Here is a 25,559-nt window from a genome sequence, read left to right on the forward strand (position 1 = left end):
TTAAATTTGACCATTTTCATGCAAAAAACAAAACAAACAAACAAACAAAAAGCAGTACAATGTTTAGCATGAATTGTATTCTTTGCAGGGTGGAAAACACACTGGAACAGCATGTAGACCATAGGACACTATAGCCCTCCATTGAAATGTCGCATTAGAATCAATTCAGGTTAAGGGTTTCCCATAGACAGCATGTCTAATATGATCAATCATACATTGAGCATGTCTACACACAAAATGCATAGTATCATGATGGGTTTTGCTGATGCCCCATGCTGTGCCTCTCGTTTCATTTTTGGGGGTCATGAGGTGAAAAGGTTGTGGTAGCTAATCAATGAAACATGACTTGGAAATAAGAGGATAGTGAAAACTCATTTTTATAAACTAAAAAGCTCTTATTGCTGTAGTAGCATTTTGGTTTCTTTGATGAAGTCAAGTAGTCTCTGAATTTTGCTGAGTGGACCTTAAGCATTTTTTTTTTTTTACATTTGGAAAGACATACACTGTTTTTTACCTATTTTGGTCTTGGTCAATTCACTCGGTCTTGATTTGGCCTTGACCCCTTGAGAACTGGACTTGGACTCGACTAAGATACAAGACTACAGTACTGGCTTCAAGAAATGAATGACTATATGCACACACAGTAGATACACACAGTAGTCATCTTATTACTATGAATAGCCCAGCATCAACATTGACCAGATGCACACAAATCTTTTCAGTCTGATTTATTTTTTCATTTCAAAATAGAGTTCAAGAATTATTCATGAGCTTTGCTTAGCGCTATCACAAGATCACATGCACCCAGTGGGACAATTTTATTTGAATTAAGATTCTGCCAACAGAGATTATCTTTAGAGGCTACAGTCAGGGAAGTTAAAAACAGCATAAAAACTGGAAGTCATTAATGTAATTTCACTGTTTTCTATGTAATATACTGATCCAGGGAGAAATGAAAGTACAGGTGAACATAATTCCCTAGTGGAAGGCACTTCAAGAGTCCTCTCCCACCAGTGTATTCAGGCATGTATGTGTGTGTATATCAGTGAGTTTATCCTTTCCAGAGCGGATAGCTGAGATCAATGAGCTTCAACTCAGAGCAGAGTTTCCTCTGGGAAGAGCGTGAAACCAAAGTCCTGTTGAAATGCAGAACTCGTGATTACACCAGTGACTTTTTAATCCTTTAGTGTTGCAAAATGATTCCAAATATAGGAAGGGACAGGTGCTAGTCAACAGAATGAAGGGCATGCGATTCAATTTTGGTTTACTCAGATACAGCTTCCATTAAAGTGAAAAATGAAAAAAAACCCAGGAAGAATTCAGGACAACAAACAACAGAATTGGAAAAGGAGGTTGCGCTTCAACAATGGGATTCTCAGTGGAGTGCTAAACCCAAAATCCAGAGCATGTTCCAAAAACTATGAAAAGGTAGCACATCTCAAATATCTAAGTCAAGGAGGACAAAATACTAGTATTTTACTTGGCAATTTGAGATGTGCTACCTTTTCATAGTTTTTGGAACAAACAACAACACTTGCAATGAGATGCATGCATTAGTAAGCTGGTTCTGGGACACACATGCCTTGTGCTACTGCACATTTGTTGGATCCCAGCTCACGTGTCTCCCATCGTGCAACTTTCCCAAAGCCGCCATGTCCTCCTCCTCTAGCTGGAACTCAAACACCTGGGAGTGGGAGGAGGAGGAGGAGGAGGTGCAGGTTAAAATGACAAAATGAATGTAACAGATATTGATGATAATAAGTAATAGTTGGCAAGGTAACAATATCAATATCAAAGGTTTACAGGATCACATTATGATTTTCATTCATTCTTTTACACCTTAAACACATATTAATGAATTGACCCCCCCCCCTACATTTTAGGCTGAAATGACAGTGAAGTTAATGTATGAACGTGCAAAAGTTAATATAATGCTTTTTCAACTCACCTGACAGTTTTCTCGTACCCGCTCCTTTTTGGTAGACTTGGGTATTGTGATGACTCCATTCTGAGAGGAAGGAAAGAAGCTTTAATACTGTGGTAACAGAAATATAAACTAGGGTTTGACCGATATGGGTTTTTGAAGACCGATACCAATATATTTGGGTTGAAGCTGCTGATAGCCTGTATTTTATACAAATATTCAATATCTTTAAATTTGACCATTTTCACACAAAAAACAAAACAAACAAAAAACAGTACAGTGTTTCCCCAGAATTGTATTCTTTGTAGGGTGGAAAACACTGGAACAGCATGTAGACCATAGGACACTATAGCCCTCCATTGAAATGTCGCATTAGAATCAATTCAGGTTAAGGGTTTCCCATAGACAGCATGTCTAATATGATCAATCATACATTGAGCATGTCTACACACAAAATGCATAGTATCATATGAGAGAGGTGGACCACACTGACTGGCCGATTGACCAGGTGTATTGGCAAACTGACATATCAGTCTAACTCTAGACCTATAGCATTTGCCCCTGACCTATAGCATTAGAATAGACTTTCATTTAGATTAGTACCTGTACACTCCAGCGGATGCAGATCTGAGCGGGTGAGCGTCCGTACTTTTGTGCCAGCTGGAGAACAGTGGGGTTATCAAGGACTTGACCCTTGGCCAGAGGGCAGTACCCTTCAAACGCGATGCCCTCCTGACGGCAGTACTCTATCAGCTCATTGGGCTGCTGCAGCGGATGGTACTCCACCTGATGGGTCACATTATTAGTACGTGTAACATTACCTGATAGTAGACATGTTGTATTTGAAACTTCAGCGCAACGCACATTGTAATCTTCCAAAACGTTCTGCTGCAAGAGTGCACCGAGTCACAAACCGAATCGTTCACTCTGTACAGGAATGGGACGAATGAAGCTTCAGTCATCATACCAAAGTCAACTAGATAGCACTGAGTAGAGTGCATACCTCTGCTAACACTATGCAATTGTCAAGATATGCCAGTTCCACATATCAGTTTTTCACCAAAAGTGAATAATTTCTTCCATGCCCCATTACCAACTTGTTTCACATCAGGAGAGGCACAAAATGTGATGCCTTTGTTGCAAAAGCATCACATTTTGTCCTCCTAAAGGCTTTATGTAATACTTACTTGGTTGACATGTGGCACCACAGTACAGTCCTCCTTTAATTGTTGCAGGTGGTGGATCACAAAGTTGCTCACCCCAATAGCACGGCACTTTCCTATACGGACAGAGAGAAAGAGAGACAGACAGAGATGCCCTGTATGAAACATGTCCAATCTGCAATTACCTGCATCATCATTTCTTGTAATATAGAATATAGAATGATGGGATGCAAAGGGATAGAAAGGATGCATTTAAGGAATACTATATGTTATACTGTCAATAAAAATAAATCAGTGATACTGATTGGCTAGCCTGGGCCAGAGGCTCTTGGAAAAGATTAATAAGAAATATATATATCAATTTGTTCTATTAGTTCATTAATAATCTAAATAATTAATTATTCAATTAAAAAATATATATTGGTGACACAGCAGCAGGATTTATTTGTTTATTATTTCACTGAGATAATAGCAGCAAACTTTGAAAGGTGGACAATGAAAACAGATGTAACAAAGTATTTACTTGAGTTAATCACTTTTATTTATGTCTACATGAAACTAACATATTTCATGTTTCTTCCATGTTTCTTACCCTGTTCATAAAGTTCCTCTAGGGCTCTCCAGGACTCGGCTCTCGCCTCCCTGTTGCAGCGACCAGGTTGCATTGAGTCTGGCCAGTGCAACATGTACAGGTCTGAAACAAACGGATGAGGATTTAATTGGGAAAGAGGCAAGGGTGAGAGAAGAGAAGACACAGGAAGGAAAAAATAAACAGGTACTAAATAGGAGCAAAAGACCGTAATGAGGAAGCCAGAAAAAGGTTGATCTTATGGATGGTATTTGTAGTTTAATCTTTTCTCAACCCATACCAAGATATTCCACCCCCATGTGGGAGCAGGACTGCTGGAAGGCCTTCTTGGCAGTTTCATATCCGTAGTCCAATGGCCAGAGTTTGTTGGTGAGCCACAGGTCACTTCGTGGTACCCCGCTTTCTTTGACAGCTACAGCCAGCTCTTCCTCAAAGTCATTATACTTTGATGTGTCGATGAGACGTATGCCACAGTCGCGGAGTGCATAAACAATAGCCTCATGGGAGTATCCTCCAATTTGTGATGTGCCTGGAATAGAGAGGAAACAGACAAAATTTGGGCAGTCAGAAATAATGTACCTGTAATACCTGGGAGCACATCATGTGCCACAATACACATGACTCTCTAAACTCAAGAATTTCAGATATTATATAGATGGTTTAACAGTGGTGTTTTTCATTATAATATTGCTCCTTTGCTTAAATCAGTTTTCGCCTATTGGTCAATCCATGTCTAGCTTTGGCCAATAGTGGCCAGCTGCAGTTCATAGTCTGACCTAGCTGGATTCGTCATCTGACATCAGCTGCAATGGCTAAACCGACATCCTTGCTAACATCTGATAATATAGATTGTGCTGACTCATGTATACAGCAACCAAGCACTGCACGCCTATTGCAACTGCATGGAGGAGGATTTGATGCTTGAACATAAAAAACCCCCACTTCTGTCTACATTTCTTGCCACAGGTTTGTATTGACTATATATTATTAATGTTTCAAAACACCTTAAAAAAAACCTGAAATAATACCTACCCATTCCAAATATTGGCATCTGCAACCCATTGGAAAGTTGCACCGTGGGAAAACTCGAAGTCTGTGAAGAAGTCATTGTTTCTTAGAAGCCTATAGTAATTCGGTCTAGCTATAGTAATTTGGTCTACCTCAATACACAGTTTTCCCAATACAACCTATTTTAATTGCACATGGACAGTGTGTGGGAGCGTCTTCCTTACAACTAGCTTTATAAAACATGTTTAGTACCCAGCCCACCTAAAGCCATCCATGAATTTCCATTGGCTGAGAGCTTAGATGTTCCCGCCCCCTGAGAAGTATTTTGCTAATGCTAATAGCCTCTGGCACAGGAATTTGACAGAGAAACTGGGAGTAAATATCTTGGCCAACTGAAAAACTAATTTCAAAACCAGTTGAAACCCTAATAACCAATGAACATAATGTGTGTATGACAGTATTTTATTTATTCATTATGTATTTTATGTATTTCAGATTTGTTTTTTAAAGTGTACAACTACAGAGCTCTCCAAAGATTTGAACATAGGACACATGGATAATAGGGTAGGAATCTACAAACCAACCTTCAGTATTTACAGACCACACATTTATTTATGGATTATTTATTTATGGATTTGGGAAGTTCCTGGCTCTGTATTCTTCTGTGCAGAACTAACTTAACTATTGATACTATATTTTATAACATATCTTACACTATACTTCACATTTTTATATATATTTTATACTTTATACTACTATGTATTTATCTGTAAACCACAGGCCACAGGCACTTTACGTACAGTTCTACAGTGTACACTATATATGTATAACAGCCATATTTATTATAATAGTTAAACATAGTCAACTCCATGAGCCATTACTGTCTTACCACTGTTCATTTTCTTCTGTACTTAGTTTCATTGTGTTCTGATTTGTTCTCAAATTTATTATTTTATTTACTATCTTTATTTCTTTCGCTGCAATCTCACCAGATCAAATTCCTTGTATGTGTAAATGTACCTGGCAATAAATCTGGAGATCTGATTCAGATTTTGAAAAAGCACTCATTTCAGTAGGCTACTTGGGATTATTATTATTATTTAATCAATCAATCAGCCAGTATCTATGGCTGTCCTGTTCACCTGCTTCTGAAAAGAATGAGAACAAGAACAGAAAATGTGGAAAGAGAGGCTGTTAATCAGGTCTGTCATGTATGCAGAATCTGCTGTAGGCTAGATCATACACATCTCACCTGTTGAAACCCACTTTGCCTTCGGGGATTCGTCAACTCCTCAAATATGCTTAAAATGTTGGTGGGAACACAGTTCTAGATGAAAGCCTATCTTGAAAAAAATCCTATTTATATGCCTAAAAATAACACATGCCTATATTCAATAACCTTTTATGACATTTCAAAAGACTTTGTCAACAAACGCTACTGAATGCAGGGGATGGATATCGTGAACATCCTTGCAAACGTACCAAACAGATGAGTTAAAAAAACAAACAAATATCGCCCCCAATTACCGATATCCAAACTATGACTGAGGAAGTTTAGACTACGGAAATATAGAACAGGAGACGCCAATAAGGATGGAGTTATACAGTATAGACACATGTAAATTCCTACATCTAGGAAAACATTATTTAAGCTCAGGATACTGTTTGAAGAAAGACACATGGTCTGTATGACAACACCCAATACAAAGTCAAAGAATTTAAATCTAAATCACTGAAGTTAGTATAATTGGAAATTGGAAATTGGTGGATATCGTTTTTCCATCTTCAATATCTTCTAAAGCAAACGTGAAAGCACAGAACAATTTACAGCTACTGATTTCAATATTTGAGAATGGGAGAATAATTGAAATTTCCACATCCCTTAACATCAACTGGCTCCTGACAACTGAGTAGGCTAATTAAGTCAGTAATTACTGATAATTACTTGAATGTAATTAACATATTCTTTCTTGTTTTGTACCGGCTTCATAAAGTTCCTCCAGGGCTCTCCAGGTGTCGGCTCTCACCTCCCTGTTGGAGCGACCAGGTTGCATTGCGCCTGGCCAGTGCATCAGGTACAGGTCTGAAAACAGGGGCGGATGACGATTTAACAGAGAAGAGTGTGATAAATAACTTTAAGTGGGGCAAAAAAGATAGTGATGATAATGACAGGAAATACAGCCAGATCAAGTTGCAACGTCTACCTTCTTCACAGGTAAAACAGGGTGGAAGACACTGAACTGATAAGGGTGGTACAGAAAACAATTGTGGTGGTTTCAGGGTCTTTGTTTGACTTGTCTTTGTAGATGAGAATGAGACTCATCTTATCTCAACCCATACCAAGATATTCCACCCCCATCCGGGAGCAGGACCTCTGGAAGGCCTTCTTGGCAGTTTTGTATCCGTAGTCCCCTGGCCAGAGTTTGTTGGTGAGCCACAGGTCACTCCGTGGTACCCCGCTTTCTTTGATAGCTACGGCCAGCTCTTCCTCACAGTTGTAGCGCTTTGCTGTGTCAATATGGCGCACGTCACAATCGCAGAGTGCATGTAGGACGGCATCATGGGAGTATCCTCCATCATGTGATGTGCCTGGAATAGAAAGCAAATAACAGACAAAATGTGGGCAGTCAGAAACAATATCCCACTTTGCATCTCTACTGTTGTTGACAAGAAATTCATGTATTTACGGCTAGGGTTGTCAAAGGTATCAATACTTCGATAAGTATCGATACTAAAAATGTGAAACGGATACAATACTCATTTGCAACAGTATCGATACCAGCAGTGCTTTCTCTTAATGAAAAATCAAACATATTATTTATCCGCCTCCACTAGCCACACACACACACAGTTATATATCACTTTTGGGGTATTTACATAGACTTACATTCATTTTCTGGAGACTTACCCTAACCATAACCACTACTTGCCTAAACCTAATTACCCTAACCTTAACCACTGACCCAAAAATCAGCTTTTTACCAATTGGGGACACGGCTTTTGTCCCCATCAAACAGACCTGTGGCCCTACTCCAGGGCCACCAACTCCCCTGAAAGCATAAGACACACGCTTTCAGGTCCCGTCTCACACTCCCCAAACAAATCTCACACCAGTTTAAAATACAGCAAGCAGTTAAACTATAACATTTTATTTTATAGCAAGACTCTGCCTGAGCAAAGTGACTAGGCTATTTGTTCTAAACACACTGGCTAGCACACAATATTTTTTCCCCACATGATGAGATCAGATTTTCTGTTTCTGCTGTGTGTTGCTTTCTGTGCGCGCGGCTATTCATGAAAATACAGGCCGAGTTCTCCAGACGGTTAGAGGTAAGAACCTGCACCCACAGTTAGCCTAAGTGCCGAAGTGCCCTTTCTTTTTTTTTAGCTATATACCTTTATTTAACCAGGGTAGATCCAAGCCCTAATGGCCACTTTTTCACCTTTATTGACAGGGCAGTAGAGATTGACAGGAAAGACAGGGCAGAGAGAGTTGATGACAAGCAGCAGAGGCATGGGCCAGATTCAAACCTGTGCCGCTGTCTTAATGGTACGCGCTCCATCTGTTGAGCCACCAGGGCTCCGGCCCCCTCCCTGCTTCATTTTTGTCCTAATGTCACACCTACTTTGGGGACACCCTAGTAAAACATGAGACCCTCACTTTTTTCATCCAAAGGTACATTCTGATGCTTCATTTTTGCCCTAAGGTCACAAGGAAACATGTTTTTTCTACCATAGGGCCCTAACAGTTTGGTTGATGCACTGACTCACTGTTTGGCTAGAGCCTAGAAATAGACTTAAAATTAACACAGCAGTCAAGAAAAATAGATAAATTGCATCCTGCCTTGCAGGATGCAGGCAGGCAGCATTTATATACAGTGAATCTGCTGCTGTCCTGGCCTCAACACTGTAATTAAGAAAACAAAGAATAAAGTATTTGCCAGCTAGCTGTGTTATTTTCTCTAGCTAGCTTATTATCAAGCTCATATTTTATTGATGGTTTTGGTAAGCTATTAATAGCTAGCTGTGAAGTTTAAATTAGGCATCTAGTTTGAGTTTAAATGTTACTATGGCTAATAAGTGTCAGCTAGTAACCATAGTCCAATTACAGAGGCTTCAGTGAAACGCTCTTTTTCAAAGCTGAAGCTGGTAAAAGACAAGCTCCGTAACAGCTGTGGTGAAGGCAAGCTCTCTCTGCTCAGCATCGACCACACAGAGGTCATATTTTCAAAAACACAGTCAATAGGAGGATTTTGCTGTGAATCCAGTCTGACACAGGAAAGTTTTTTTAAGACCATTTTTCCCAAAATATTTCTGCCTTTTCCCCAAATTTAAACACGTGGAAGGTTTTTTTTAATAAATGGTCAACAGCATTGTCTTATTCCTGATGACAATTTATTTAAATGTGAGTAAGAGTTGGTATCCATGTTTTGATTTGATTAACCATCCCAGTTCTTTTCACCTATTCACTGGTGTTTATGTGATGTGTTAGGGTTAACCTGGAGAGGAGGGAGGGTTTGGTTTGTTCATCAAATGAAGAATTAAGGTGTGTGTGTGAGAGAGAGAGAGAGATGGAGAGAGAGAGAGAGAGAGAGAGAGAGAGAGAGAGAGAGTGTGTGTGTGTGTGTGTGTGTGTGTGTGTGTGTTTGTGTGTGACCTAAGTCAGCCTAAACTTATATTCACTCCAACCCAGTTGGGGGGCTATATCAGCATGGCTTATGCCCCCCAAACTCACGTGGCTTCAGGTTGGTGCGGGCGGAAGAGGTGCCCCTTTTTCATTTTTTGCCTCTCCCCCTTAGAGAGTCTGTGCACCCACTGCTACTGACTAATGCATAAAGGGTTGAAAATAAAAATAAAAAATAATTAAAAAAAATTTAAACTCCATGCAATGTGTGCATCAGGTAGCCTACTAAGATAAAGGCTTTAACTCCTTTTCGTTTGCTCTGACACGAATAGATCTCTAAATAAATAGCTATCAAATAATAAGCTCTATAGGCTAATAAATAATGTTACCGATTACAGTACTGTAATTACTGAGATAGATGTAAGATTTGCTAAAGTAATACACACCTAATCCAAATATCGGAATCTGCAGGCCATTGTAAAGCGGGACAGTTGGATAAATCAAAGCTGCTGTTGAACACGTCTTCTCAGCTGACAGACGTTACTGAACGATTACCTAAATTAAACAAAAAATAAATAAATAAATACTATATTTGTACTATATTTGTACCAACGTCTCTACAATTAACCAAACGATTAGGTCCACTCTTACAAGAAAACCTTAAATGCCTACTCATAGTCCTCCATAAAACATGTTTTGTTTTTTCTTCTACTTCTTCTTCTTGTGAAATTGTGGCACTTTAGGCGGGTTTAGCGCATTGCTGCCGCCCTCCGGATATTTTTAGCGCGTGTAAAGAAGAAAATCTATGACCCTCTCAGCAATTTGGTCTTCGCTCTCTCAATGCAGTGACTGTAAGTCTTCACCCTCAACTTGTCCACCTCCTGAAAGAGTATTAGTCTACTTTCCTTTGTTCTTTATACAACTGGCACCTTGCACTGTCTCCATTACCCCTTCCTCAGCCTTTCCATCCATATGATTTCCCCCCTCCCCAACCTACAGTTTTTGCTCCAGTTGTCAGTTCAATATCATCATCTTACTCAAATTAATTGAACTTTTCCTTTCGAACACTAGGCTGAATGGAAAGAGTGCTGTCTTACCCTAACATCTCCCTCCCACTCTCTCTGCCATATAGCCTAGCTTAATAATTCCCTCCCTTGTTGCACTTCTTTTTATTATAATGTTTTTTTTTTTATTATTATTGCTGCCTGTTACCCTCATTTTGTCTGGAGGAAACTCTGACATCAACTCTTATTCTTATCAGAAGCACTGATCCCATAAGCTGTTTGGCATTGGCAGAGAAGATTTGGCAAATTTTGCATGAGCGCAACCCACATACTCAGCTGTGCTGCTCATCCCACAAATGCATGTTCCTTACAAATGGGGCACCATTTAAAAGGGAAATAAACAGGCTTTCCAACGGTATAAAATGTATTGCCAAGAAGCATTGTTACAACAGAGAAATAATCTAACTACCGGGTACCTATTCTATTATTTCAGGGTACATTATGACCATAACATAAATTGCCACATACTTGAATAACTTTTTGGTTATTAGCATGAATGTAATTTAATAATGATAATCATTCAATTATATGTACTTATAAATTAGAACGTGGGAACATAATGCCAAGGGGAGATAAAAATACGTATACACCTCATATGAAAACAAATATATATGACTGAAAAGTATAAATCAAATAAGTGACAAAGATTTGCATAGGAAAAACAATAAAAGCAATGCCATAAAGACAATAATAATGCAAGAGTACTCATGGATGTACTATGTTATTTTTATATTACAATTGTGACTTATAACCTTTCACATCAGCGTCATCAAAGTTCATCAAAGTTGAATGGGTACGATTCATTCATATCAGATCGGATCACAGCAGGGGGCGATGGAGTGTTTTCTATAAAGAAATAGAAAAGGCTCTCAGCTCGCCCACCCTTCAGGCGTACGCCGGTGAGATGAAGGAACATACCCGATCTGTTCCCTGCTAACCTACTTATGGTGGGTAATAATCAGAATATATTTATTGGCACAGAGCTGTCTGGTGTGTGGCTCATGTCAAATGTAGCGTTAACTGAACAAATGATAGATGTTGTTGGAGTGTTAGCTCGATAATCATTTGTTAGTTACCGACTTCGCTAACGCTGTGCGCCCAGCTGAAAGAGCAAAGTGTTTCCCTGCAGTTTTTACAAGATAACACTAATGATTGCTCTAATAGAATTTACAACACTGTCATTACATTCAATGTAATACAATATAACGCTTGTGGGTTTGTGTCTTACAGAAGCTGAAACATGTCTAAAAAGGTCAAAACTCCAGCAACACTTGTAGTATATAGAACAACTTTATTGTTAGACCAACGTGTTTCGGCTTGTGGCCTTCATCAGGGTCATCATGAAACATATTACAAACAACATTTAAATAGGGTAACAGAAAAAATTCAAAAAGGTAAAAAAAAAAACAATCATATACATCCACAAACATATCAGCCAATGAAAAAAACCCCACTACAAAAGTCCTCATTCATGCCCCCTGGAAATAAACTTTTGAAATAGAAAATCCAAAATGCTTCTCTCTTTTTCCTGAGAAAATTGACATTACCACCTCTTTGGCTGGGCTTAATCACTTCTATGCCTATAAAAAATAGAGATGAAATGTGATGTTGCTTTTCACTGAAATGTCTTGCAACAGGACTGGTTACATCATTCCTCTTAATGGAGCTCCTCTGTTCAATGATACGCTCTTTAAGGGAACAAGATGTCTCAACTATATATATTTTACCACAGGGACACTGTATCATATAAACAACATTTTTTGTTTTACAAGTAATAAAGTCCTTAATGTTAATGGTCTTTCCATTGGCAGGGTGGTTACTTAAGGTTTTTGGTATATTGGCAATTTATGCAGGCTCCACACAGGTACCCCATTGGCTGATATGTGTGTGGATGTATATGATTGATTGTCTTTTTTTTTTTTTTTTTGCTGTTACCCTATTTAAATGTTGTTTGTAATGTGTTTCATGATGACCCTGATGAAGGCCACAAGTAACGAAACGTGTTGGTCTAACAATAAAGTTGTTCTATATACTACAAGTGCTGCTGGAGTTTTGACCTTTCTAGACCTTTTTCCCTTCTCCATGCACCTTGGAAGTAGGTGAAGTTGTGCCAGAAACACCTACTCTGCAGAAGCTGAAACTGTTCAGGTGATTTTATTCACATAGGAACCTACACTAAACTAATCTGCTACTGTCGTGTCGTTACTGCACTGGCTAAACTTTCAACACATCCTCATTGGAACTTATATTAACTTGTGATTACTTTGCTGCCAATTAGCAACATATCAAACATGTCCTATTCTGCATTTAGGCCTTGTCAGTAAAATAAAATAAAAGGGAAACATGCACGAACATGCTTCTGACTTCATGCCTTACTGCTAGATGACTATTGTTGTTGCAAGCTTGTCCCACCAGATAATTGGAAATTAACCTCAACTTTTCCATTATTATTGTGCTATATATTTGTAATGGTTTGTTGACAAACTAGAAACAAGACGCTGATTTTAGTTAGCTATACAGTATTTCTTGTATAGCCTTACGTAGCCTATTAATATTGTATTTATTCACATCTAGAATGCCAGCAACAGTTTGATTCTTATGGCTTCTCACCAAGTGGGAGACATCACAGCTGTCAGAAATCCAGACATCACAGACTATAAATTACGGTCAAGAGACTGACACTAACAGTTTTTCTCTATAGGGTCAACATATGGCCAAGGTGCACCAGCTTCTTTCCCCTCCTCTCAATCTCAACCGGTCATCTTCATCAGAAGTGGAAAGGAAGATGAAAAAGAAGAACAAAATGAGGAAGCAATGAAAGAAAAACAAAGAAATAAAGAATTCAATGCTATTTGTTCCTCAAAGGTTTATAATTTATTTTAAATAAGAAGTATGTTAAATAAAGTTTTTAAGTTAAGGATGTAAGATTTGGTTTTTAATGATACAAGGCATACAATGTACACTTAAGATTACAGCTGGCGTATCCTGTAGTTACCCTGTAACTAAATGTAACAAAGGGAGAACTACCTGTGCTTTAGATTACAGCCCGCACACCCTGTAGTTACCCTGTAAGTACATGTTACTAGGGGAGAACTACCACCGCATATATATAACTTATTCTGTAACTACAGAGAACAATGTGAGAACAGTTTGTTTCGATTTTACTTGCCTCAAAGGAAGAACAAACTAAATTAACTGCACAGTTTGCTGTCAGAATAGCATATTAACCATATATAGCCTATGCGTTGTGATTCATACGTTGTGTTTTATCTATAAAACACTATATTTGTATTTATTTCCTGGGATGAAAGGAGGCCATGCACAGAGCTGAAAAAAGGTAACACCTTGTGTTCAAGGGCACTTTGAACACAATTGTCAAGTATGGGCAGCAGCCGGCCCCTAAATAGCAGAATTAGCAAAACAAAACAAACCCTGGCCTGCCCTCATAATTGAACTTGCCTTGTTTAAGAATTTATATATATATTGGCCTATTTACAAAGGAGCTAAGGGAAGAGAAGGACAGGAGAGGTGAAAAAATAAATAAATCAATAGGCTATCAAAAATTTAAAAAAGAAGGTTCGGGGAGATACCTGCAGGAAATCTATATAAATCTCTTCCAGAAGGTTTTGAGCAGAAATAAATACTTCATAAATAATAATAAAAGATAGTTTGCTCCTTGTATTTCTTCATTCTCTCTTGTGCACGCATATAATCCAAAAAGCATGAAGTTTCTTGGGACTGCCAACTCCCATTCACTGAAGCGGGAGGCTGACACCAGCCTTATAATCAGCAAGGCCCATCACAGACTTTTCTTCCTGCGTCAGCTCAGTAAATTTGCTGTGACCCTGGAAGCTATGGTTCACAGGGCTGTCACTGAGAGTGTGCTAACCCTCTCCATCACAACATGGTATGTCAATACAACAGCTCAAGAGAGGAAGCAGCTGGAGAGAGTTACAAGCACATCATCTACGATCACTGGTTGTGGTTGTGCTCCATATGCCACCTGTATTCACAGGGAGAAACTGTCCACCAACCCTTCACACCCTGCCAGTTCTTTCTTCAAACCCCTTCCTTCTATGGAAGAGGTACCAGAGCATTAGCTGTCCAACCTCACGCCTTCATATGGCTCCTACACAGAGACTGTTTGTCACCTGAATGTACAGGCTAGGTGATTTTTAATGGAAGCATTAGAAGTCAGGTAAATGAAGGGCCTTTGTAAGGCATTAGGTCACTTTATTAAAGGGTGGGCACTCTTATTTTACTCAGTAGTTCTTATATTGCATAGTGTAAGGATAATGTGTAGGTGTGGATCTGGCATATGTGTTTTTGTATGTATGGTATGCTGTATGACTGTTATCTCATGTACTTAATTGTCATCTGTGTCTGTGTCTTTGTTGTTAATGGAGCGGCATCAAGGCAAATCCTCTGCCTCCACTGACCCCACCTATTGTTTCCCTGTTCCTCCAAGCTGCCAGCATGGACTGGCCCAGAAATAAAATAAAATACAATAAAATAAATACACTGAGCAATAAAAATAGAGCATTTCCATTTTAGCAGCATCTCTTCAACATTGAACTGTGATGTCACAGGGCACAATGGAGAGTTGTGGAGTTTAGAATCTATGGAATCAGAGTTTCAGGTCCAAGATGCGCCTTGTGTGTCAGTTTACACGGATTCCCTCTGCGTACACACCACGTCTTCACGACTGCGATTGACTGTGTTTTCACCTTGTTGTCTGCTGTTGCTTTGAGCGTGCATTCACCACTTACTTATCAGTAACCACCTTCTCCAAGACCCTGCAAAGGTAGGATTTTTTTCACTCACTTATCTAATTTCACTGCTTAACCTGTAACATCCTAAGTGTCAGTGAAATGTTACATGTTACAGTTTGTTATATTGTCACCAAATGAATCACTATGGCTAGACTTACACTGCAAAGTTCAAATTTGACTCTTTTTCCTCTTGTAACACTTAAATTTGATGTTGTAAGAGGGAAAAACAGGTGAAATCGGATAATTCTCTGTGTAGATAGCAATGTATTGGGATCAGGATCCCAAAAGCGTCCTAGCAGCAAGATGCTCTTGGTTAATACTAAAATGCTTTTGGGAAAACAGGCCCTGATCAGCCTCACATGGGGGAGTTACGGCTTTAATATGAGTCTGTCTGCTGTCAAAGCTCCTGCTGCATTTCTTTGAGGCCTCAATCATTTCATTCAGCTATTGGTGTCTTTCTCTGTAGTAATATTGTACTATAAATGAATAACTTGAATAAATGCTGTATCATACCATGCTGTATGTTATTTTCCATGGTGTTCAGGTTGCCTTGTCGAGATCATGGACTACAGTCCCTCTGAGGTGGAGAAAGCTGAGGTCCAGCCCCACACCAGGATCCAGACCTGGACGGAGCTGGTCCACAGCTACTCCCTCAAACAAGTCATCTCCCAGCTGGCAGTTCAGGTACATTGTCATGGATGTGTGTTCAATGTGATATGAAATGAGAACCTTTGAATCCAAAGATAATCACAAGATGCTCCAGTAGTTACAGTTCAGTCTTCTGCAGAATTATTTTATTATGTTATGCTCCAACTATTAAACTTATTGACTTATATTACATGTATAGTTGATCAAATCTCACCTTATGTTTTTGCTCCGCCCCATGGTGAGTTACACAGTACATGCATGCTTCCCCTTCATTAAATCTTCATGGTTGAAACTCAAGTTGTCTCATGTTGGTCTTCTGTACTCTCCAGATCAGCCCTTGTGCCCCTGAGCCTGTGGATTGTCTGCAGGCCCATGGCCTTCTGGACACACAGCGCCTTCTCTCTCCCTCCTTCCCCTGGGTCCAGGTGACAGAGGAGAAGCAGGAGGCCAACTGTCTGCTCCAGCCCACTGCGCACTACCAGGTGACTACTGTACTGCCAGCATGTTCAAATGCTGCAAGTGCAGGAGGAATCCCCTTTAATGTGTTGAAAATATTATGTCAAAATACATTGAATGACAAAAATAAAATGCATTGCAGTGTAAGATCAGCAGTAGGCCTATATGTTGCCATCATATTATATCTAAGGTGTATATTTGCAGGTGGCCAAGTGCGTCCTGGGCAGCTTGGAGGAGGTTTTAGGGCCCAGAGCCGTGCTGGAGAAAGCTCTGTTGGTCTCTTCACCCATCCTCCAGCAGTATGTTGCTCACCTGGTGGCTCTGAACATAGCCCAGCTGGTCCCAGATCAGCTGTCACCCAACCAGGACAGACTGGTGAGTGAGATGAGTTAAACTTGCTTTCAATTAAACTTAATCCTGTCTAGATTTGTTTATGTTTTTATTGTATTCTATTTAAATTTTGTTCAGCTGACACATTTTAAAATGCATGACATGAATAACATAAAACTGTCAAGTATGATGACAAAAATGATTCAGAATTGTTTTCAGAGTGGAAGCACTATGTTTGTAGTCACGTAAACATTTACATTTTACACTTATATTTTCAAGACTTAAAGTGTTTGCAACAGTAACATGAGCTTAAATTCCTACATCACCAACAAGCAACCAATAGTGAGAGTTCAAAGGTCAGAGCCATGGTGTCCTGACAATGGCTATCAAACTATTCCTGTGATCTTAGAATGATGATCTAAGACAGAGAAGAGGGAGGAAAACTATGAAAAGAAATCAGAGAAACGCAAGCTGAGGAGAAAAGTTGAAAAGATTTTGAAGTCAGTCAGTTCTAACATAAAAGCTGATGAAGTAAACGCAAACACTTACCAGCTTGTGATTTGACAGAGTCTGTCGGCAGCAGACTGCCTCCCTCTCCCTGCTACACTCACTGTCAGCAGTGAGCTAGTGGAGGATCTGCTCATTCAGCTGATGCTGAAGCTCCACCCACTGAACGGCTTTGGTACCAGACGGCTGGATCAGCAGCAACTGCTGGCCTTGTGCCTCCATGTAGGTGTACTACTAATATTACTATTATTACTACTACTACAAATACTGCTGCTGCTATTGCTACTACGACCCTTACTACAACTAGTACTATCTAACTCTGTTCTTCTCTTCTCTTCTTCGTTGTGATCACCTCTCCTCTCCTTGTCCAGATGAGTGCTGTGACTCTGGAGACCCTGCGGAGAGTTCCAGGCGTTGCCGTGGATACCACTCTCCCTCCTCCATGGTATAACACCAGGAGAGCTGCTGTGTTGCTCCAGAGCCACCTCATGAAGACCTTTGGATCATCTATTCAGGTACAACTGGATATCAGTGACAATCGCATCCCATTTGTTGGATATGTTTTTCATGCAATAGTGTGAGCACATGCATTTTCAGAATGGATTGTCCCAGTGGGAATTGAACCCCTAACACCCTATCTTGACAAAATACTCCTAAATTGTCCTTGGTCCAAATCTTTCTGGACTGCCTCTCACAAAAATGCCTGGTCTGTTGCTGTAGGTGAAGAAACTGCTGGCAATGAGAGACCCTGCTCTCCTCTGCTCAATCCCACGTGTAGTCATCGAGGCCGTCCTGACTATGTACCAGCCAGGCAGGCAGGCCGAGCTGTCAGGTGCTTCGAACCAAGGTGATCAAATGGAAGAAGCTATGGTCATTTATTGCTATACATCCCACAATACCTTGCACTTCATGCAATAGGTGTTCTTGACACAACCAGATTCATGTTGCGGGGAGGAATGGAGGTCTGGCCAGTCCCATGATTTTTTTTTACCTTAGAAATACTCTCCACTATGACACTGCTTCACCCCTCCTTGTTCTCTGCTCCCAGTGTTATGACACTGCCTGACTGATCCTTCTTTTCTGCTCTTAGCACCCAGGGAGAGAGATGAGATGGAGACCAGGCTGTTCTCTCAGCTTCTCCCTGAATCTCTGCGGGAGAAAATGTTCCAGCAGTATGGAACTTGGATCCGGCGCACCAAGGTCTTCCAGAAGGCTCTGCGCAGGATCACTGACCAGGACATCCTGGAATACCGGAGCAGAGTCACCAAGCCCCGCTCGTCCAACAGAGATGTGGTGTGGGTGGACGGCACTTTCTTTGTTGGTGACGACTATGAGGAGGTGAAGACACCGACGGACAGCTCGCTAGCCAAGAACCCTCTGGCCCTCGACTGCAGCCTGGCTGCCTTCATGAAGCAGTTCCCGGAGACAGAACTGTTTGCAGAGACCAAGCCTGTCACTGACGGGCTAGACAGTCGGTCTTTGCTCAGTGTCCCAGGAACTGCAGGAAGGAGAGGAGACCAGGGGTTTGTGTATGGCTTCAGAGCTCTCCAGTCTTCTCCTCCCCAACCACGGGCTGGTGACTCTGCTCCCGTCCAACCACTTCTGACTACAGTAGGTTTACTTCAGCTACTTCAGCAGGTTGGGACTCCAAACTTGAACCCTTAAATTACAGGCCTGTTTCTACTGGCTCCTCACATGCCAACAGTACCAGCAAATTTATATTAGTCCAGGTCAAAGATTACAAACCCCTAACTACCTAAGCTCCATCTCCACTGGGTTCAAGTGAGCCAACGAAAATCTTATGTTCTAACACAGGAAATAGCTGTGGTGCAGGAGTCTACCATCAGATGCATCCTGGTGGAACTTTTCCGAGGCAGAGATGAGACTCTGTACCGGCCGCAGAACCGCACCTTTGAGGAGGAGATGGTGCAGCACATCCACTTCCTGTTGCAGAAGGATGCGGCCAAGTACCAACGCAACAGAGTCTTCCTCCGAAACCTGGAACGCCTCACCGACCCCGAGCAGGAGGTTTGTTTTGATTTCATTTGGGGTTAAAACAAAAACATCACATTTTAAAAGGAACATGAATTCACTTCAAACTCACTTCACTGACATAACGCAACTCAATATCAGGAAGATGTCCCCAATATTTTGTACATTCAGTGCATAAATTCAGTGTATAAACTCACCCACTTTCTCCTCTCGCAGATCAAACTGAGCCTGGATCTGTCCTGGCCCCTAAAAGTCGTTCTGTGTCAGGCCATTCCTAACGTCTGGCTGAGCAGACAAGGGCTGATGGAGGATCCTCAGTTCGCCTTGCTGGCCTGCAGCTTCATAGCCACAGAGATCCTCAACCACCTCAAGCCCTCTGTGAGCTTCGCTGAAGGCACCAAGAGCGGAGATGAAACCCCGTTCAGCGTCAACATCCCAGTCCGGCGAGAGAAGGAGGAGACAGAGAGAGCCCAGACCCTGCTGGAGCTGCGTCTGCTGAAGGAGCGCAAGGAGAGCAGGGAGGAGTTCTGGAGCACAGAGCTAGAGGTGAGCCGCCATTCAAAGCAACATGTTTTCAAAGTCACAGTCTGCAGCACATGGTTAGTGTTAAACCTAAGGCATACACTGAATGGACAAAATATTAGGCACACTTGCTCTTTTCATGAAGTACGCTGATAAGGTGAATCCAGGTAAAGGCCATTATCCCTTATTGATTTCTCTCATTAAAGCTATAGCAAGCACAAACTGACATGTGGATTGTGGGGCTGCAACTAAATATCAGGGAGATGTCCCTAATATTTCCTACATTCAGTGCAGTTTTACTGCAAAGCTAAAACTCCTTAACCATGGTACTGTGTAAACTGTAACTTTCCTGAAACACATTTCCTACTGCTATGGTATGAACATGAGGCTCAGAAACAATGCAAAAGGAAACATCAGTTTTAGCTTTTCATATAGTTTCAGAGAAGAACAGACCGTCCAGGTACAAATAAGATCTGACATTTTGTTTTACTCGACAGGTTGCTCCAGTGACAACAGAGCTGAAAGAGAAGAAGAAGAAGAAAAAGTGGGTCTCTTGGCTCTGTGGCCTCTTCAGGCGCAAGAGGACATAGACAGACACACACACACATTGGACTGTTTTATTATTGTATTGTATCGTTGTATCCCAAACATCTCTCTCTGACCAACTGAGAAACCTCACAGGATGAGGAGCCGTGATTTGCCTCCATATAGTGCTTGGCTGTGGCATATCATCATATCACCAATTGGATGGCTGTTTTGTGAATTTTTGACCAACATGCAGAATAAGCCTGATTTGCTGATTCTGCTGATTGCTGGTGATATATCAGTACATTGTGTTTTAATCTTGTAATATTTTATTATTGTATATTTGTGTAATTGTTCACAAGATTGTAAACCTAGTGAACATTCTCAGTGAATATACTCCCACCTTAACATCAAGGTAATATGATGATTCTGATTTTTTATTATACTTCTTCACTTCAGAGCTTTATTTCTTTAAATAAAATGATTCCTGAATATCAGCTGTGCCTTCAACTTTTCTGTGATGTTTTGGTCAAATTGGACCATTTTCATGTTTACTATGTAATAACTACCAGATTATTTATCATGTTTACAAAAGGCTTCATGATAGTTTCAGCAAACCCACTGTCACCATTCTGCTTGGGTTTAGAAAATAAATAAGCCACATTCCATATATACATGAGTCTCTATCACTCAACTTTGACCCAGAACTTTTATTTGCAATGCAATAACACCAAACCCTACTCCATACATATTGCAAATATCTGTGGTGACAAAGTTGTCTTGTCCCTCCTGTTAGTTTAAATACTTCAGAAAGTGTCCCGTTTACTCTAATTCTTGCATTTGGATGTTGATACATTATTTTTAACCATTCAATAAACTTTTCATGAAATCCAAATGCTTTGCACGTTTCAAATATAAGCTACATGAAAACAAAGAAAAATAAATAGGCCTAAAATAAAATAAATTAGCTACATATAAAAATAAAATCTGAACAGGCCTCAGCCTTTATTGATTAGGCCTATATTTTGTTTTGTGTTGGTGTTTTTATGCAAAGTTGCAAAGTTATAACGAGTGTTTCCGCTTCCCTTCAAGCCAAGTGAGAGCAAATATCGGTAGATGGGACACTAAAGGAAAATCAAGTGAGTGGTTTGTTTAGCTCGGCAAAGATGGCGCCGGTTTTCTGACGGCACAAGTAGCCTACCTGTAAAGCTGCTATACAACACTTGCTGAAACTACTAGAAATGATAGATAAAATCCCTGTGTCGAAGTTGTAATTTGAGTTTTCTGAGCAAGTGTCTAATTGGACAGCGATTCATTATCCGAGCTGTGGCCTCCGCTCCTTCGGCGTTGCCGCATGTTGGCTGGTCAGAGCTCTTTCATTTAGGCTCTTTGGTGTAAGTCAGCCAATATGGCGGGTCGTGTGAAATAAACGACTTGTTTTGTAACACCAGCAATGAAAACACAATGAGGTAAGTTATTTGCTTTAAGTTATGGAAAGAAAAAATAAGCGGGTGCTGTTTATTATGGCAAGTAAGTTAGGCTGCATATCTGTATCAGGTAGCTGTAAACTTGACCAAGAGTTATGAGCAATTGTTTTATGTCCACGATAGGATCTAAAACATCGGCGTAAGATCAAGAGTCATTGCATGGCAAACATAAAATCAGTTTTTACATATAACTTAATGATATAATGTAATGGCATATTCTCATTTTAAATCGGTGATATAGCCCATGTTTGCAAATTTGAGGGTGGTTGCAGAAGGAGTTATGAGTCCTGTGTCTCCTCTGCTCCAGGGTCCCCCGTGGCTGGCTGGGGCTCCGGCGAGCCTACCTGGTTTGGCCGATCCTCCTGCTGCTTCTGGTTGGTGCGGCCTTGACTGCTCTGCTGCCCCCCGCCGAGGACCGAGGAGGCGTCGGCGTTTTGGGAGTGCTCCGTAGGGCGACACCCACCAGGGAGAACCCCGCACCGGGCCATCGTGCTGACAGCACCGGGGAGGAGAGATTTACCATCATCATCCAAACTTATAACCGCACAGACATTCTGCTCAAACTCCTGAACCATTACCAGGCAGTGCCTCGCCTTCAGCAGATTATCATAGTCTGGAACAATGTCGGAGAGCAGACCCCCCAAAAGTTATGGGGCTCCCTGGGGCCCCATCCTGTCCCTGTGGTCTTCAAGGAGCAGAGTACCAATCGGATGCGCAATAGACTACAACCATTCCCTGAGATTGATACTGGTGGTGAGCATGTCTGTCAGCTTGTAGCCTGTATTGTGAATGTGTTTTGTGTATTGCCATGGCACTGTAGTGTTTGTTTTGTCTGTCTCAGACTTTTTGCCCCCCGAGTTTGTTTGCATTTTATAAGAGTAGCTATGTCTTTGTTCTGATCCTCAGCTGTGTTGATGCTGGATGATGACACTCTGGTCAGTGTTCCTGACATCAGCTTTGCTTTCTCTGTCTGGAAGGTAATTGCATCCTTCAAGGATAATGCAAATTAAACTGGTTACTATCCTATAGGCCTACATCTGGATTACACTGCTCAAACAGACATAGATAATGTACATTAAAATACAACATTATGTAGCACTTAATTGTACCATACACATTTACCATATACATAAGTTGTTTTATCTTTTATTCCACAGCAATTTCCAGACCAGATAGTTGGGTTTGTCCCCCGAAAACATGTCACCACGGAAGGAGGAGTGTATAGTTACGGCAGCTTTGAGCTGCAGGACCCAGAAATGGGTGGAGGTGACAGGTAGGTCTCTCCAATTTACCTTTAATAGTGTTGGCTAATCCTGTACTGCTCCTGATCATTGTATCATATAATGTACCGGCATGTTTTATGTTAGCCAGTCCCTTGGTTTTTTATTCTCCTCTGATGGGACATTTTTTCTGCCTATTTATCACAATCCATCCACTGCAGGTACTCCATGGTGTTGATTGGTGCTGCCTTTTTCCACCACCGCTACCTGCAGCTCTTCCAGGACCAACCTCAGGCAGTGCATGCGCTGGTGGACGAAACGCAAAACTGCGACGACATTGCCATGAACTTTGCTGTAGCGCTATATTTGGGGAAACAGTCCAGGCTGTCCAGCTCTTCCAGGCCCAGCGGCAGCACCAACAGGCCCTCAGGGGTCTTCGTCAAGCCTGTGGACCTCCGTAACCTGGAGAAGGACGCTAGCAGCGGGTACCTGGGCATGTGGCATCGTCCTGAACACCTGCTTCAGAGATCGTACTGTCTGAACAAGCTGGTGCAGATCTATGGCTCCATGCCGCTCTGCTTCTCCAACCTGATGCTCTGCCAGTTTGGCTTCCCGAGCTACGCCAACCACAAGACCAGGGGCTGAGGAGGAGCCACTGGGGCCGGGAGGCCGCTGACTGGCATGGACAGAGTGAAGGAAGACTCAAGTGGCACTCAGGTAAGTCTGTCATGTTTGGCTGATATCATGTCACAAGGTACACTACCAGTCAAAGGTTTGGACACACATCTTTCTGTATTTGTGCTATTTTACACATTTTAGAATAATAGTAAATACATCAAAACTATGAAATAACACAAATGGAGTGACCAAAAAAGTGTTAAACAAATCAAAACTATCTTATATTTTAGATTCATTAAAGTAGCCGCCCTTTGCCTTGATGGAAAGGCAAAGGCTTTGGAAAGAAATTCATACATTAGGCATCAACTTCACTATTTATATTTGTCTAAGAAACTAATTTCAAGCATTTAAGCATAAGCCTTTAGATGAAAATGGCTTTAAGATAATGAAAAACATAGTACATTCAATCAGGTGTGTCCAAACCTTCGACTGGCAGTGTATTTGTTGAGGTTGATACCCTGGTGTAGCAGTTTACAGCTGATGTTCACACAAGAGTTTGAATTGTGGATGGAAATCCATCATAACTCATGTGTTCAGAAACATAAAAATGCAAACAAACCATTTACAGCTTAAAAAACTTGTAAATTGTGTTATATGCAATTTAAGTGTTATATACTGTCAGTCCTTATATAAAAATCTCAGACAATAAATTTCAGTCTCAGACAATAATTTTCAAAGTGATAAAATGTTTTCGCAAACCAATAAATTGTTTTATTTACGTAAACAAAGCCACGGTGTCTATGGTTTGAGTCTTGAATCATGTGCATAAGAATAGTTAGCTAGTTTGTTTGTTGTGTCTTTTAATTGCTGAGTCTTTCCCTTGTCTGTGTTTCATGGTACAGAGCAGTTTCACCATGGTATCAACAAGACTATGGCCGACTTCCACAGATGGCTCAGTGTGAACCAGTACTGACATCAGTATTTAAGAGAATTTTTATTGTTGCCAAAGCTGCCGTTACCTCAGCATTTACAACTGTTATTAGTGGATTGTAGTGCAATTACTTTAAAAGCCAGCAGATGTCAGCCTTACATCTGATTTGACAATTTGCCTGTTTGTTTTTATCCATGGTTTATACTACAGATGCAGTCCCATGGAAATTTTGAATTTCCTATATTAATGTATCACTTTTTTGTTTGAGTTTGTTTAGATAGTTCCTGTAAATTCAGGAAATGTTTGAGGGATTTTTGGCCTCAAAACTAACATACTGTATCATGTGAATATATGTAAGAGTGTGATGATGTATATTATGTACATTTCAAACATAATCTATGCACCGCTATACATGCTGTTGATGGCGTCCCCTTTTTTTCCAAGTAGTGATTTTTTCTTTTTACTTTGTCTGCTTGGCCTGTACCTTTGTGACAATCATTGTTTTTGCTTAAAAGCTTGGAAAGGCATTTGTTTTGTTGAAATTGTTTGTGTATGTCATACTTGTAGGCATGTATTATGAGATTTTCAATAAACCCAGCTTTTCATTTTATCTCTGAACAGAATTCATGGACAAATTCATAGTTGTCATATTAGTTAACAAGGGAAAAGTCTCAAAAATCCTGAGGTGTATTGAATGACTGAATAATCAAATGATGGGCCAAATCCAGGAACCACTGTTATCCCTGCTGCAAGTTGTCATGAAATCCTTCCTGTTCACCTCTGTGGCAGCAGTATCATGTGTCTCCACTGGCCAAATATGCTGTAAAGAATGAATGAGTTGAATGGTTGCCAAAACTTTGCTTCAATCAAATATATCCATGCAGAGCCAGACAAAGACACTTATGGGGGAAACAAAGGTTTGAATAGATAATTGAAGAGAATAATACAGCGGCTTTGCAGATCAGGGAGACCTGGGAAACTCTGCATAGGTAAAAAGCTTGTGGGGTTTCACAGAAATGTTCATCTTAAAACATTGCCTTAGTTTCATGGCCTCTAAGCCAAATTAATGAAATGTTGATGCAGCTTATTTCAAAAGAAGGGAGAAGCTTGTAACTCTTGTAACTCCTTGTAACTCTGATGCAAAAGTATGAATTTAATCAACATTTCGGCACAATGCCT

The 25,559-nt window shown here is 40.6% G+C and overlaps 2 protein-coding genes across 2 annotated transcripts; one reads left to right on the forward strand and one right to left on the reverse strand.

The window, feature by feature from the left end:
• Window positions 1-1,588: 1,588 nt before the first annotated feature.
• LOC139653829 (glyoxal reductase) lies at window positions 1,589-4,784 on the reverse strand. The gene is made up of 7 exons (XM_071530818.1): window positions 4,709-4,784; window positions 3,957-4,205; window positions 3,680-3,781; window positions 3,112-3,203; window positions 2,528-2,710; window positions 1,949-2,008; window positions 1,589-1,684 (listed from the first exon to the last, which is right to left on the reverse strand). The coding sequence occupies exons 1-7, from the start codon at window positions 4,782-4,784 to the stop codon at window positions 1,589-1,591; spliced, it is 858 nt and encodes a 285-aa protein (XP_071386919.1).
• Window positions 4,785-21,535: 16,751 nt separating this feature from the next.
• Window positions 21,536-24,963, forward strand: extl2 (exostosin-like glycosyltransferase 2). Its single transcript, XM_071530833.1, has 6 exons — window positions 21,536-21,593; window positions 21,919-22,364; window positions 22,518-22,588; window positions 22,769-22,884; window positions 23,053-23,548; window positions 24,352-24,963. Exons 1-5 carry the CDS (start codon window positions 21,589-21,591, stop codon window positions 23,474-23,476), a joined length of 1,062 nt encoding a protein of 353 aa, XP_071386934.1. The 5' UTR covers window positions 21,536-21,588; the 3' UTR covers window positions 23,477-23,548; window positions 24,352-24,963.
• Window positions 24,964-25,559: the final 596 nt, after the last annotated feature.

The sequence above is a fragment of the Centroberyx affinis genome, unplaced genomic scaffold (genome assembly GCF_046629955.1).
Source record: "Centroberyx affinis isolate AG114_WGS23_722 - 3 ecotype Tasmania unplaced genomic scaffold, CSIRO-AGI_Caff_v1 ptg001983l_1, whole genome shotgun sequence".
Taxonomy (NCBI): domain Eukaryota; kingdom Metazoa; phylum Chordata; class Actinopteri; order Beryciformes; family Berycidae; genus Centroberyx; species Centroberyx affinis.

Excerpts from the sequence above, each read along its gene's own strand:
- LOC139653829 (XM_071530818.1), bottom strand. The coding sequence starts at position 4,784 with ATGACTTCTTCACAGACTTCGAGTTTTCCCACGGTGCAACTTTCCAAT. Across the intron at positions 4,206-4,708 it reads GATGCCAATATTTGGAATGG|GCACATCACAAATTGGAGGA; the intron begins GTAGGTATTATT and ends TCTCTATTCCAG. Across the intron at positions 2,711-3,111 it reads TGGTGCCACATGTCAACCAA|GTGGAGTACCATCCGCTGCA; the intron begins GTAAGTATTACA and ends GTGACCCATCAG.
- extl2 (XM_071530833.1), top strand. Across the intron at positions 22,589-22,768 it reads TTGCTTTCTCTGTCTGGAAG|CAATTTCCAGACCAGATAGT; the intron begins GTAATTGCATCC and ends TTTATTCCACAG. Across the intron at positions 22,885-23,052 it reads GAAATGGGTGGAGGTGACAG|GTACTCCATGGTGTTGATTG; the intron begins GTAGGTCTCTCC and ends CATCCACTGCAG.